Source organism: Mirounga leonina, unplaced genomic scaffold, assembly GCF_011800145.1.
Source record: "Mirounga leonina isolate KUSES-001 unplaced genomic scaffold, KU_Mleo_1.0 Mir_82, whole genome shotgun sequence".
NCBI classification, from domain to species: Eukaryota; Metazoa; Chordata; class Mammalia; order Carnivora; family Phocidae; genus Mirounga; species Mirounga leonina.
This window is the reverse complement of record NW_023270825.1, coordinates 13,219,638-13,235,397: the sequence shown is the minus strand read 5'-3', so window position 1 is coordinate 13,235,397 and position 15,760 is coordinate 13,219,638. Positions and strand designations below refer to the sequence as shown.

At 44.4% G+C, this 15,760-nt stretch overlaps 1 protein-coding gene across 1 annotated transcript; it reads left to right on the top strand.

Annotated features, from left to right (window-relative positions):
- Positions 1 to 1,546: 1,546 nt before the first annotated feature.
- On the top strand, positions 1,547 to 15,742 carry PSMC1 (proteasome 26S subunit, ATPase 1). Its single transcript, XM_034992780.1, has 11 exons — positions 1,547 to 1,602; positions 5,310 to 5,363; positions 6,333 to 6,429; positions 8,580 to 8,704; positions 8,926 to 9,111; positions 9,261 to 9,389; positions 10,200 to 10,296; positions 12,422 to 12,611; positions 13,131 to 13,282; positions 13,908 to 14,062; positions 15,384 to 15,742. Exons 1-11 carry the CDS (start codon positions 1,600 to 1,602, stop codon positions 15,516 to 15,518), a joined length of 1,323 nt encoding a protein of 440 aa, XP_034848671.1. The 5' UTR covers positions 1,547 to 1,599; the 3' UTR covers positions 15,519 to 15,742.
- Positions 15,743 to 15,760: the final 18 nt, after the last annotated feature.

The window sequence follows — 15,760 nt, the reverse complement described above, 5'->3', positions numbered from 1 at the left end:
ACATACTCAAACACAAGTAAAAGTACATATGCAACTATATACATTGTGAAATTCGATATTGTGTTTAAATTCCTGGATATTCTAAACACAGCCTAGTCTAATTACAAAAAAATATTACTTCTACATGTGAACAAGGCAAAAGTAACTAATGTGACTCTTCATAATCTTCTGAGGGATTTGGACATTCCATACAATCTTCCCAGCCCCACCCTTTTTTTCTAGGGCAAAAGCATATTCCCTGATTGGGCCAGTTCCTCTGCCCCTTTTCTGAGGGAAATCCAAGAAATTGGTAAAACACAGCTAAAACTAAGGAAAGTAGAGAAGTTAAGTTTATCTACATAATGAATAGCTAAGAGGAAGCAGAAAGGGGATGGAAAGACTGGAGCACTTGCTGCTTGGGGAGGTTGGGAGCTGCAGGAGTCGGGGTTGCAGAGCTGGCTGTCAATGGGGTGGAGAATATTGACAGGGTCAGCAATAGGGAGAAAAGAGATGAATGTGTTTGCTGTGCATTAAGGCCCTTCTCAATGTGGGTCCTCCAGAATTTTGTTTTTCTTTCGTCTTATCAGCCTCTGTTTGTTTGAATGTGACACCACCTCAGGAATTACACTTCTTCAGGTTACCCACAGATTGTTTAGACATTCCATACAATTCTGGCATTTCTCTCAGCATTCAGGAAGGGAGAGTCCTCCTGCCCTCCACCTATCATACCATTTCATGTATCATGTAGATGCCACATTTGCTAGTGGAGTTCAACTGTGTCAAGACTTTCTATTATGGTATTTTAATGATGATGAAAAAGAGTAATTTCCTATATTTTGTACCTATTGTGTGTGAATTAGTGAAATATTTTTAGCATTTCACAACTAAAATCCCTAAATTGATTAGGAACAGGAGAAGCAACAAAAAGCAAAAAAATTAGTCTCTCCAGTTCAGCAACATGCAGCATTTTGAGCACCTGTTATGGAAGTTTCCAGAGGCCAAGGGGATGCTTGCTCTCTTTCTAATGTCCTGGTGGATGTAATAAATGATCAACTTTACCAACTAGGTGCAAGATTAGTTATTTTGAGACAACATTTGGCATCATCACAAGTCACAAATCATCAAGGGAAAAAAAAAACCAAAAAAACATCTAGGTAACTCATTAGACAAGGAAATACTCCCAGATGATCATGTTTATTCCAGAGACCAAATAATGGTTTAAATGTTGATCCAAAAGTATATGTCAACTTCACGGTTCCAAATCCCATTCCAGTTCTTGGAGCATTAAGTGGAGTTCCCAGTTACGATTTTTGCATATTTTAAATATTTTATATTTTCACAATCGTCTTAGTTCTTTTTACGTCTAGGTCATTGTCCCAAATTGTTGACAATAGCCTAATAACTGCGATTTAAATTTTTTTTAAGTAAGATATTCACAAGATTCACATTTTGCTTATAAGTTACACGTTGCCCCACGGACACAAGCCCTTCGAACGCGACTCCCGCAGCGAGGGGTTTGGTTCCTATCGGCTTCCGTAGCCTCCCTCGGCAACTTCCGTTTCTGACGGCCGCCTTGGCGGGGGCACTTCCGGCAGCGGTGGTTCGAGCGGCCGAGGCAAGATGGTGAGTGACTAAGGGTTTCGGTCGGTGGTCGCGACGCGACGGGGTCGGAGCGGGCCGAGACGAGAGCACGAGACGGCTGCCCGAGGCACTCGGTCCGCCCGCTCTCCTGCCCGGTCTTCTCGGGGGACGGAGACTCCCGGAGACAGTGCTTGGGTCCGCCGCGGCCCGTGGCCGACCGGAGGGCCTGACCCGGGGCACCTGGGGCCGGGGCTCGGCGCGAAGGGTACCCCGGGCTGATTCGTGGGGCGGCAGAGCGGGTCAGGGCGCCCGGCTTTGCTGCTCCGCCGACCCGGGCCCTGCAGACCGGCGCGGGGAGTTTCAGCGGGAGCCTCCCGAAGCACCTGGGACGAGAGCTTTCTGAGCCGCTCAGGTGAAGGGCTGCGCGCCTGGAAGAGAGGGAGGGATTCGTTCCGGCCGAGGAGGGGAGAGCGCAGTCGTGCACGATCGCTCTGAGTGGGGCACCTGGAGGAAGCGTTGAAGACTGACGCTTTTATGACAGGTGGAACTCGGGGGGGACGCTCCCGTGGTGCATTAGCAATAATAAAAACAGCATGTATTCGTTAGTCTACTAAGCGGGTACTTACTGAGCACCTGTAAATGGCGGGGGGGCGGCCAGGCTCTGCTCTAGGCACTGAGGGCGCAAGGGGTGAGTGTGACTACCGAAGTCTCTTTCTTCATGGAACTTGCATTCTGGACAAGGCAGACAAAAGCCGAAAAAGAGACGTGTAATATGATGACATGGGGCGGGATAGAGATGGGTGGGATGGCCATTGTTACAGGACTGTTTCCTAGAAAGGAATGGGATGGGAGGGGTGGCTGTTTTACATAGGGTATCAGCAAAGGTCCCTCTGAGGAGGTGACATTTGAGCAGCAGAGATCTAAGTAAAATGAGAGCGTATCCTGTGCAAACATCTGAGGGAAACGTGGTCCAGCCAGAAGGAATAGTAAGCGCAAAGGGCCTGAGATGGGAATGTGTTGAGCCCGTATCCTGAGCATGTAGCGGGATAGGTCTTATAAGGACTTTGGGGTAATGTTCTAAGCATGTGCCAGGTGCTTTTCCGGCACTATTATTGAAGTATAGCTGACAGGCAGTGTTACATTAGTTCCAGGTGGACAACACAGTGATTGGACAAGTCTGTATACTACGCTGTGCTCACAAGTGTAGCCACCAGCCGTCACTGTATGATGCTATCACAATATTATTGACTGTGTTCCCTGTATGTGCTGTACCTTTGTACCTCTTACCCCCGTGACTTACACATTTTATAACTGGAAGCCTGTACCTTCCACTCCGCTTCTCCCATTTTGCCCAGCCCCCACCCCCTTTCCTCTGGCAGTCACCCGTTCTCTGTGTTCACGGGTCCTTTTCTGCTTCGTTTGTTTTTGATTCCACGTATGAGTGAAATCATGTGGTATTTGTCTTTCTCTGTCTGACTTCACTTAGCTTAATACCCTCTGGGTCCATTAATGTTGCAAATGGCAAGATCTGTTGGGTTTTTTTTTTTAATGGCTGAGTAATATCCGTGTGTTTGTGTGCATTACACACCACATCTTCTTTATCCATTCATTTATCATTGGGCACTTAGGTTGCTTCCATATCTTGGCTACTGTAAATAATGCTGCAATAAACGTAAGGGTATTTTCCAGCATTTTCTTATTCTTCACAGCAGTCCTTGCAGTGATTCTTATCCTCACTTTACCACAGAGGAAACTGAGACACGGTGTGTGGCTGTGTGCTGTAACAACAACCCCTGTTAGTGTTTTCTAGACGACGTGCAGTAGAGAGACACACACATGCTGGTGTCCAGTAGACCTGAGTGATTCCCAGCCACATCTCTGACAAGCTCTGTGGTAATAGGCAAGTCACTTAACATCTCTGGGCCTTGGTTTTCTTATCCGTAAACCAGAGGTATTGATAGTACCAACCGCATGGTGTCTGTAAGAATTAAACAAGGTGATACCCTGAGAATGTACACTGCTTGCCGTAAGTAAGGCCTTAATAATGGGTATATTTCTTATTGTTATTGGAGACTGAGAAACATCATGTAAAATGCCCCACACATGAAGAAGTTTGGGACCTGTTCAGGAAAATGTCCTCCTGTGGGGCCAGACCGGCAGGATCATGAGAAAGGTAGATGAACGTGGGAAGGGTCAGCTGCAGCCAGTTTGGCAAGAGCCAGGTATGCCACCATAAAAAGTTTGGACATTACACCATAGATGCTAGGGAACAGTTGAAGGTTTTTGAGGAGAATGAAAGGATCAGCTCTTTGTTTTAGAAGGTACTAGCTGGATTGGTGAGGGGAGAAACTGTTGTGGGAACCTCAGTTGCGAGGCTAGAGTCCTGGATAATTGGATTATTGACCAATAGTATTGTATTGCTAGTAGTTACTTTGAGTCACACAAATGCTGAGTGGTTTATGTGCATTACCTCATTTTCAGTAACGGGAGTTAGTATCATCCCCACTTTCCAGTTAAGGGTGCGAAGGCTCAGGGAGGTGACCTGACTTACCTGAGGTAACATAGCCTATTAGTGATGGAGTCAGAATTGAAACCTGGATGCATCTAATTCCATAGCCCATGTTCTTAGGCTTGTTGCAGTTCCTCATCTAGAAAGTGGGAATAATGAACCCTACCTTGAAGGATGGTGTGGAATTAATGAGACAGTGAAGGAAAATGTCTAGTATAGACTTAGTCACATTGTAAGAAACCCACAAACATTAGCTGCCCCAGCCAACAGCAAATTTCTTTAAGAGGTAGAAGTAGTAATTGTTAAAGGCCTATAATTTGGACAGCCTATTGCAGTATAACTAATTCTGTTAACCAAAATTTCTCAGAGCTCTTAAATACCTTCTTCAGAATAAAGCACAAAATTTTAAGAATCTTGCATGTAGGGAAATACATTTGATCCTAACTCTTTTAGGTAACCATGATATGGTGGTTCTTTCTTGATAATTAAGCTGGCAGTATATTAATTTAGAGGTGCTTATGTGGAAGTGATTTGAGGGGAATAAAAGGGCCCCTTGATTCAAGTAAGTTCACTATTACTTAAAATGCTATCATTTTTGAGATACTGTTCTGTGTTAAGCATTGCCCTGCAACTGAGTGGTCTGTTTTAAAGTCCAGAATCCCATGAGCTTATTAATACACTGAATTCTTGATACCTTAAAGTGATTCAGCTTTTTAGGTTGGCAAGAAAGACCTGCCTGAGAGCCCCAGGCTTTAGAGATGGGAGGTATATAAGTTGATATTGAAAGGAAAGTCTCCTGAGTCTTGGTGTGATCTTAATAAGGAGTAAATGATTGATAAATGATGGTTGAATAGGTAAAATTATTTAGCTTTGATGGCCTAATTTCATGAAATATACTCAGTCAAGTAGTTTTATAATAAAGAATGTCAAGCTCTATATTTTCCCCTCAAAAAGGGGTAGTCTTAGAATCCCAGCCTCATCATGATACAGACGTTACATCAGATTCTTAATAGAATCGTCCTTGATTTAAGATGCAACCAGTTGCAAGGAAACTAACAGCTTTTCAGGAAAAAAAGAAATTCTGCCATGCTAAATGTATGCGTTGACTACAGGGTACACCTTAAGTTCAGAGATGTTAAAATGAGGGGGAAGTCTTGGTGTCTTAGAATCAGGAAAATAAAAAGGATGTTCTTTTGAAGTGATCATATTCTGAATGTGTACCTCTGATTTCTTTTTTCAGGGTCAGAGTCAGAGTGGTGGTCATGGCCCTGGAGGTGGCAAGAAGGATGACAAGGTAAATAAGCCAGATAGGTCTGTGATGCAAGTAAATCATGGAACATATCCTAGATCTCAGCTGAGAAGTTCTTTGGGGATTCGTGACTTTGAAAATGCAAAATAAGTGATCCTGTAGTTATTTACCCAGCCTGGCCTACAGATTCAGTGTCCTCTTCATGTTTTAGAAAAGATTATTGACCTGTCAAGTAAGTAGTTATGAATTAATGGTTTTTAAATGTATAAAATAACATTACAGAGTGTTAAATTGCTTGTAATTTTAGTGTTTAATTTCTTCAGATGTGAAGAATTGTCTCAAATTATCTCAGCTCAGACTTTTGGTATATAATTCTGAATTCTGACCTCTAGTCCTTATTGAATAACCATCACTGTGTATTATAAAAAGAAAGCTTAGTTACATTCACCAATTAAAATTGCAGGAATGTAATAGCTACTTTGTTTTTTAAAGATTTTAGTTATTTGAGAGACAGAGCAGGGGGAGGGGAAGAGAGAGAGAGAGAAACACTCCCCGATGAGCACGGAGCCCGACATAGGGCTCTATCTCATGATCCTGAGCCAAAACCAAGAGTCAGATGCTTAACTGACTGAGCCACCCAACTAGTTTTATTTTTAAAAGGACAGTTTTTAATAGCATTCTGAAAGATAAGGAAAATTACAGCCACTAGAAATAGATGATGGTCCAGGGCACCTGGGTGGCTCGGTCGTTAAGCACCTGCCTTAGGCTCAGGTCATGATCCCAGGGTCCTGGGGTCAAGCCCCACATCGGGCTCCCTGCTCCGCGGGAAGCCTGCTTCTCCCTCTCTCACTCCCCCTGCTGTGTTCCCTCTCTTGCTGTGTCTCTCTCTGTCAAATAAATAAACAAAATCTTTAAAAAAAAAAAAAGAAATAGATGATGGTCCTACAGAAAGAAGTTTGTGTTTTGATATGATTTGTGTGGTTTTTGTTTTTCCTGCTGTTCTAAAAATTCAAGGACAAGAAAAAGAAATATGAACCTCCTGTACCAACTAGAGTGGGGAAAAAGAAGAAGAAAACAAAGGGACCAGATGCTGCCAGCAAACTACCACTGGGTAATGACACAGTCCCTCCTTGCTGTCTCTTGATTCCATTGGGAACTGTCTGTGTGTATGTAGCTTAGAGGTCTGAATGTGGAGGCAGGAAATGGGGAGGCTGAAGCTCTACCTCTTCTGTGTGGCACTCCAGGACACTGGAATAAAAGCTATAGTTTAGTTTTAGCAGTGTACAAAAAGTATACAGCTGTGTCTCCCCACTAATAAAAATTAAAAAAAAAGAAATTCCACTAATTTCCTTTAAATAACCAGCCCCTCAAATGTTTGAAAAGCGTAGTTTTAGGTTAGAAAACTCAGGTTGAGCTTGAATAACTTAGAAACACATTTTTTCTATGAAGAAATGGAATGCCATTGTGCTGGAATTCACATCTTATGATACATGAACAAACTGTTTCAGTGACTTCGTACTGAACATAGACTAAACCTCAGACCGGGTGACCTGACCCAGGCCACCTCTCCATCCTCAGCCCCTCCCATTCCCCTTGCTCGTTGTTCACACAGCCCTGCCTTGTGTTCTTTGACTCTTACGCACATTAGGACTTTTTTTTTGAGAGGGAAAGAGAGAGAACATGAGCACACGTGCACAGGTGGGGCTGTGGAGGCAGGATGGGGAGGGGCAGAGAGAGAGAGAATCAAGCAGGCTCCACGCCCAGTGCAGAGCCCGATGTGGGGGCTTGATATCACAACCCTGAGATCATGACCTGAGCCAAAATCAAGACTTGGATGCTTAAGCGACTGAGCCACCCGAGATAACCCACACATTAGGACTTTTGCCCTTTGCTTAAAAATGTTCTTCCCTTGGGGTGCCTGGGTGGCTCAGTCGGTTAAGCATCCGACTCTTGATTTCAGGTCAGGTCATGATCTCAGGGTCATGGGATCAAACCCCATGTTGGGCTCTGTGCTCAGCGGGGAGTTTATTTCTCTCTCTCTGCCCCTCTCGTCCCCCCTCCCCTATGCTCTCTCTCTAAAAATAAATAAATCTTTAAAAAAATGTTCTCCCCCAGTCCTTCCCATGGCTGCCTGCTTCTCATCATTGCGGCTCACATACCTCCCCCACCCCCATCTAAACAAGTCTCTTCCTGCTTAGGTGAAATAATTTTTTTTTTTTAAAGATTTTATTTATTACTTGACAGAGAGAGAGAGACAGCGAAGAGGGAACACAAGCAGGGGGAGTGGGAGAGGGAGAAGCAGGCTTCCCGCGGAGCAGGGAGCCCGATGCGGGGCTCGATCCCAGGACCTGGAATCATGACCTGAGCCGAAGGCAGACGCTTAATGACTGAGCCACCCAGGCGCCCCTAGATGAAATAATTTTTAAAATATTGCTTGGTTAAGGATGAAGGGAGCCAGACAATGAAAAACATGCCATCAAACTACCATAAAGAATCAGTATGGTATTGGTAAAGAATAGGTCATCAGATTACCAGAAGAGCATAGGAGTCCAAAAACAGTCAAGTTACATGGATGATGAATATATGGTAAAGGTGACGTTTGAGTTCTGTGGGGAGAGGGTGAGTTGTTTAACATAAATGGCTGGCATCTTTATTTGCTATTGAGAGAAAATGAAATTAGACCCCTTTTTGCCAGATGGATTACAGATATGAAAATAAGTAAATAAATGAAAAATTAGGAATATATTTAACCTCAGGGAAGGAGAGACATTTTGAAGAAACCCAGAAACCATAAAGGAAAAAATTGACATTTTCTGGGACTTCAAGCGAAAAGAAACAATGCAAAAGAGTATGGAAAAAATGCTTGCCACATACGTTAATATCACTAATATTTCACAGTTCTCACAGGGGGTGGATTCCTATGACAGGGACAGCACTTGTACCTATTTTTATTAACACAGATGGGGAATCAAAAACCAAAGCAAACGATCTTTGGGGTTGTTATTTTTTTCTTACAGTTCACTTAGCAGATGTCATTCAGGCCTCGTCCCTGTTTTTACCTGCTTGCTTACAACTGCCAAAGTCCCTTTTCCCTTAGCATCTAGGCACCTGCTTACTTAGGGTCACCAAACCTTGAATTTTTCAGTCTGTTCAACTAAAATCAGCTTATTTTAAGTCTTAACCTTTTTTTCCTTAAGAACGAACTTAATTAATTGCAAACTTCAAGCTCCAAATAGAATAAAACTTTCTTTCTAATTACAGTGACACCTCACACTCAGTGCCGGTTAAAATTATTGAAGTTAGAGAGAATTAAAGATTATCTTCTCATGGAGGAAGAATTCATTAGAAATCAGGAACAAATGAAGCCTTTAGAAGAAAAGCAAGAGGTAATTGAGAAATTACTGTAATTTTGTTTTACAAATTAACAGTTTTCAATACTAAATAGAATTCAGTGAATAAGTGAAATTCAAGTAGTTGACCCATTCGGACTGGCTGCCTTTTAAAAGCATCATCTGCTTTGTAAATGTAGTAAAATCTAGTAAAACTATCAGCCTCATCTGCTTTTTAGGTCTAATCTGCTTTTACCTCATGGTGTATTCTTACATAGGAGGAAAGATCTAAGGTGGATGATCTGAGGGGGACCCCAATGTCAGTAGGAACCTTGGAAGAGATCATTGATGACAATCATGCCATCGTGTCTACATCTGTGGGCTCAGAACACTATGTCAGCATTCTCTCCTTTGTAGACAAGGATCTGCTGGAACCAGGCTGCTCCGTCCTGCTCAACCACAAGGCAAGTTGATGGTCTCTAAGCCCCTAAGAGTGCCTTCTCCTTCCTCTCAGATCTGTCCATTTGTGCCGCTCTGTGATTGGCGTTGTTTTGCTGTGAATGGATTACGTGAACCTCACATTTCTGCATTAAAACTTCATGTTCTCTGTTAGGTGCATGCTGTCATAGGGGTGCTCATGGATGACACAGATCCCTTGGTCACAGTGATGAAGGTAGAAAAGGCGCCCCAGGAAACCTATGCTGATATCGGGGGGTTGGACAACCAAATCCAGGAAATTAAGGTAGGTCTAAGAACCAGCTCTGGGTTTCTAGATTTTTGGTTTCTTACTATAATCTCATTTAGGGTGCTTAGAGTTATTTTGCATATTTTGTTTTTTTCTTTAGTGATCAAACCAGTAACTGACTCAGAGCTTGCCAGTTGTGGAGTATTGTATTTGTTAATCCTGAGTTAGGTAATAGAAACAACAAATTGTATGATTGTTCCTGCAGCAGCTGCAGCTTCGTCCTTTTTAGGTGCAATGTTGACTTATTATCTGTGTGGATATATAATGTTTCTGTTTGTGTTGACTTCAGCTGGGGCTATCTGGAAACCTCTAGTGATGTGTGGGGTTAAGGGAAGTGGTCGTTCAGGTTGGCTGTGAGCCAGCCATCTCATCTGTAGGGGGGTCATGCAGAGCTGTCACCGGTCACCGCCAGTGACCTCGCAGACGGCTGGGATAGTAGCCATCATGTCCGTTGGTGTAACAGCAATCAGAAAGTCTTGCCAGGTCCTGTCTGTAGTTTAACCGAGAACGGTGTATTTTCACTTTAAGTTCCTTCTGCTCAGGATGAGCTTAAATGTTGCTCAAGGCTGACTTCTACGAGAAAGTGAGAGGGAAACTGGGTGCAATAGGAAGGGGAACTCAGGGAGGACAGATGTCCTCTTGTCTGTCCCTGCTGCTAGACGAAGTCAAGCACATTGTCTCTAACAAAGTAAGTGACATTTTAGCTTATTGTTGTTGAAAGTGAGATATATCCAGGATGCCAATTCATGGATCTGATAATTCCAGGGACAGAGCATTTCATTTTTACCAAGTATTTGTTTTCCATAGGAATCTGTGGAGCTTCCTCTCACTCATCCTGAATATTATGAAGAGATGGGTATCAAGCCCCCAAAGGGGGTCATTCTCTATGGTCCACCTGGTACAGGTACGTATGCTCGGTGTTTGACACTTTCTGGGCATTCAGCTAATCTCTTGAGCTGTGCATTAGTTTGTTATAATTATTTAATTCTTGAGTAAGGATGCCACCATACCTTAGTTTAAAACAAGGTTTTCTAAACATTTTGGACGTTTTCTGAGTAAATATGGAAATGTACCTATTACATAAAAGTGTATTTATCTGTATAGTAGATGCTAAAAAACTGAATTGCCTTGGACTTGAAATTGTAGACTTAATAGATTTAATGTGTTAAAAACAATAGTAGGAATTGCAACAAAAAATAAGCACCAGTAGGTAAACCCCACCCCCCAAATGCCTGCTCAATGTGAATGCATTTATAATTTCTTAGGACTCCTCTCTGTACTTAAATATATTAGATTTATATGCTGTAAAACATAAGACTTTCAAGTATTCATTAAGAGTAATGTGAGTCTATTAAAAATAGACTATAAGACACAGAATAAGCCGGGATGCTCAACCTTGGCTGTACATTGGAATCACTTTGGAGCTTTAAAAAATACCGATGCCTGCTCCCATCCCTAAAAATTCTGATCTGTTGTTCATCTGAAGTGTGGCCGGGTATCAGAGCCACGGTGGAGAACCACAGATTTAAAAGCTATTCTGTGCTGTTCAGATTGGGTTCATTCTCTGGTCCACTGTACTGAATGAATAGAATATTGGATGAATAGATTCAGGTAAAAATGTACATTTGGTTCATTATACAATTAGCTGACCTGAATAAGTTGTACAGTCCAGGACTTAGCAGTTCACTGCCATGTAAATTCCAGAGGAAGCACAGTTATTTGAGGGAAGGCATCACTGAGGATTGCCCACAGTGGAGGCACTGGGAGACGACTGAACTCAGAGGGGTGGAGCTTTTGCAGCTCATCATCTTACAGGCCAGGAAATTCAGAGAGGCCAGTGACTAGCCCAAGGCCGCAGGAGCTCTGGGAGTTGAGCACGTAGCGGGGCTGGAGCTGCAGCTGGGGGCCGCCTTTGGTGCACGTGCACTGCCAGGGGCCAATGCGGGGCGAGGCACAGGGTGACAGGCCGTCCGGAGGAGGAAGAGCCTGGCTCGGTGATCCTGCCGGCTACTGAAGTGTCCCAGCGGCTGGCCGTGGCTGCTCCTGGACTCAGAGGCCATCCGCTTAGGAGGTCCTTTTCGTCTTCCGTTCACCACCTCTCACTGGTAGTATCAGGGAGAAGTCCATGCTTCTGAGCCCCCACATCTACCCCTCCTCCTGCCACGTTTTGTTTCAAAGCTTAGTGCCTTGTCCTCCTTCCCACTTGAACTAAGTCTTCTATGTCACTCACCAGCAGCCTCCTCCCCCTCCCCCCTGCAGGCCTAAGCTTGGTCCTTTATGGGCTCTGCCTCTAGCTGCCCGTGTCCTGATGCCACTGCTTGGCCCTGTGCCCACGTCCTCACTATCAAAGGGGTCAAGGTCTTCCAGCCCTAAAGTTCCCAGGGTAGCTGCCACAGCTCTAGTTGTTTACCTGAAATAGAAATATCAAGGAATGGAGCAGGATTAGGAAAGTTTGAGCTCGTCCCTGAGAGTAACAATCCTCACGAGAGCACACCGGAGACTGAGAAGTCTCTAGAGCTTTCAGCAGTTCTCAGTTGTGGGCTTCATCGGGAGCTAGTCCTGTCTCAGCTGAGCCCTGGGCAAGCCCGCCCAGCACAGCCGTGACTCTCAGCCTCAGGGATCGCCGGCCTGGTGCTCCAGATCAGAATGTGTTTCCTTAGGTCAGACCTAGGGTTCCCAGGCCATTTTCCCATCACGGATAGTTTCATAGAATTGAATTTGGATCTCTAACCCTGTTGCATGGGTCAGGTTAATAACCTATGCAACTCTGAATAACCCAGTAAAATGTACTTTCTGACACTGTAATGAAGAATTAGGAAGATAATTAAAAATAATCAAAACGTTTAGGTTTTTCCTCAGTTTTCTCTTACCTGCCTCGGAGAATGTTAAGACCCCTGAATGGGGGTATGCCTTTTCAGTCACAGGGATCTGCCCACTTCTGATGCCCATTTAAGTAACAGTTTTTAAGTTAAAATAGCACTTAAGGGTTTGTTTTTTTTTTCCTCTTTTTCTTTTTAAATATAAAATAGGTAAAACCTTATTAGCCAAAGCAGTAGCAAACCAAACCTCAGCCACTTTCTTGAGAGTGGTTGGCTCTGAACTTATTCAGAAGTACCTAGGTGATGGGCCCAAACTCGTTCGGGAATTGTTTCGAGTTGCAGAAGAACACGCACCATCCATCGTGTTTATTGATGAAATTGATGCCATTGGAACAAAAAGGTACACTTCTCTCTTACTTTGTGTTGAGCAGAGATAAAAACCCCGGAGCTCCTCTCTGAGAATGATCATGGAGTACTCCCTGTATGGCTTGCATGTGGGTTTGCTACAGTTCCTACCATACATGGTGCTCTGGGTGCTTTAGGCTCCGCTCTCCCAGGTGCCAGGTAACCACCACCCAGGAGTTGTGACTGCCTGGAGTTTCGTCTGTAACTGTGTCCCGAGCATCCTTGCAGAGCCAGGCCTCATCTAGACTTCGGGGACATGGCCACTGTACACAAGCCTCTGCCCTTAAGGAGCTCCTGGTAGGGTTGGGGGCTCAGATAGCAAACATGGAGACTGAACTAATGATATAATCTCAGGCATGAAAACTTCTACAATTTAAACAACATGATCTGGCAATTGGGAGGGCATGATTTTGTTGCTAGAATTGGGGGCGTCAGAATTTGAGTCAGAGGCGTTTCTGTCATTTCCCCTTCAGCAGATCAGTTAGGTTTTCACTCCTTCTCTTCTTTTTCAAAGATATGACTCAAATTCTGGTGGTGAGAGAGAAATTCAGCGAACGATGCTGGAACTGCTGAACCAGTTGGATGGATTTGATTCAAGGGGTGACGTGAAAGTTATTATGGCCACAAACCGAATAGAGACTTTGGATCCGGCCCTTATCAGACCAGGTCAGATTGCTTGTGCTATCAGGGACAGCTGCCGTGTTTCTGTGTGACTGGGTTTAAGTACACGGGCAGGGGATTGAAGAATGCTACGTATCAAGGCAAATCCGTGATTGAAGTGCAGTGTAACTTACTAAAAACAGCATCCCCCGAGGTCGTGGGTAAGTGAGGACATGATGCAGTGGGTGTAGCATGGCCCTTTTAATTCCAATCTTAAATTGTGATCTTTTCTCTTTCCCATAATGAGTATTCTTTTTTCTGAAGGAAATAATAACTCAGGTTCATTTTTTTACATTCAGGTCACACCAGGAAGCAGCAATAGCTCATTTGTTTACGCTTTTGTAATGTTTTTAACGCGATCTTTTTCCACTATCTAGGCCATTCAGGAGCCATTCCTTTATTTCTGAGGGTACCAGAGCAGAGAGGATTTCTTTTAAATGGGATGAATTCAAATGTAGACATTTACAAACTACAGGAAGGATGTTCACTTTTCAGGATCTGGACCCCGCTGCCCTTCCCACAGGGTGCTGTCTGACTGAAACAGCATGAGTGAGGACATGGGCTCAGGCCCTCCCGGAACCCAGCCTGGGGGCTGCGCGGGGCTGTGACTGGAAACTGTTTCTACCCGCAGGCCGCATTGACAGGAAGATCGAGTTCCCCCTGCCCGATGAAAAGACTAAGAAGCGCATCTTTCAGATCCACACAAGCAGGATGACGCTGGCCGATGACGTGACCCTGGACGACTTGATCATGGCTAAAGATGACCTCTCGGGTGCCGACATCAAGGTGAGAACCTGGGTCGGGTCGTACTTCTCAGTTTCGTATGTGTGTGAGAGCGCGCGTGTGCAAGTGCAAGGCCCCGCAGCACTGAACCCGGGTCCAGCCTGCTCTGTAGGTGACGACCTGGGTTTTTGTCACGTGTAAGCGCCACGGTCTGGTCAGGACAGCACACGTGGGGCCTTTTCACGCTGGTACCTGCACTGAGCTGCGTATCCTTGGCCTCTCTAGAACTAGGTTAGTGTCTGTGTTGGTGAGTAAAAGCTTTTTTTTTTTTAAGATTCCATTCATTTGTCAGAAAGTGCGTGCGCACAAGTAGGGGGAGCAGAGGGAGAGGGAGAAGCAGACTCCCCACTAAGCAGGGAGCCTGATGTGGGGCTCAACCCCAGGACCCCAAGACCATGACCCAAGCCGAAGGCAGACGCCCAACTGACTGAGCCACCTAGGCGCCCTGTAAAAGCTCTTTTTAAAATTGAAATTATTTTGGGCTCCTGGGTGGCTCAGTCGTTAAGCATCTGCCTTCGGCTCGGGTCATGATCCCAGGGTCCTGGGATCGAGCCCTGCGGCGGGCTCCCTGCTCCGCGGGAAGCCTGCTTCTCCCTCTCCCACTCCCCCTGCTTATGTTCCCTCTCTCTCTGTCTCTCTCTGTCAAATAAATAAAATCTTAAATAAAATTGAAATTTCATTTTAAAATTCTGCACCAACTCTATTTTGAAAAATTTGAAGTCTTCAGAAAAGTTGCAACAATAGTAAACACCAGTATACCCATCACCTTGATTTATCAAATGTTACCATTTTACTGCTTTGCTTTATCTTTTGTTCACAAATACACTTTTTTTGCTGAACCATTTGAAATATCCTGAGGGCCATAACCAGATAGACACTTCAATGCCAGGATTGTGTTTCTGTCACATCATGTTGAGTGGGTTTTTGTTTTACTTTTGGCAAGTGATGACTGAGAAATTTATCACAGTAAATACTGTCCTGAGACTTACAATTAGCCAGAATACGTGTTCTCTTCTGACTGTGCGTAAGTGAACTGGATGGATGCCCTCTTGCCTCTCAGTGTCCTGGTATAATTGCATCTGGTGCCCAGGAAGGAATGTGGCTCTAAGGAGTGGAGCATTGAAAACTCCCCCGCCAGGCCACCCCGCTGGTTACAACGCGAGCCAGTCCTCCTCAAAGCCACCTCAGGTCCTCTGAGAAAGTAATTAGAAAGTTTAAGCAGTCTTTTTAGTCTGTCTTACACCTTATTTCAAAGTAGCTCTCGAATTGATAGAATACTAATAAAAAGTATTTCCCTTTCTGAACATACTGTTCTTTCTTACAGGCGATCTGTACAGAAGCTGGTCTGATGGCCTTGAGAGAACGTAGAATGAAAGTAACAAATGAAGACTTCAAGAAATCTAAAGAAAATGTTCTTTATAAAAAACAAGAAGGCACCCCTGAAGGACTGTATCTCTAGCGGACCACAGCTGCCTTCAAGGAAATGATCAGGATTGTCCTGACCCCTTGAAGGGATGGGAGGTTGGGGAAGTTGCCCAGAGGAACCCATATTCCAGTTGATCTTTCTTATTAGCAAAACCTCCTGTGTACCTTTTTGAGGGTGATGTGTAGGATGCCCCCGAGGCTGCAGTCATCTGTTGGTCACGTGCAGTGCTCTGTCCCCAATAAAGCGTGCTTCTCAAACTCCTGTTTCTGGAGCCT

Bases quoted from the DNA above. Each gene is read 5' to 3' on its own strand.
- PSMC1 (XM_034992780.1), top strand. The intron at 6,430-8,579 runs GTAATGACACAG...TTCTAATTACAG, and splicing joins TGCCAGCAAACTACCACTGG to TGACACCTCACACTCAGTGC. The intron at 12,612-13,130 runs GTACACTTCTCT...TCTTTTTCAAAG, and splicing joins GATGCCATTGGAACAAAAAG to ATATGACTCAAATTCTGGTG.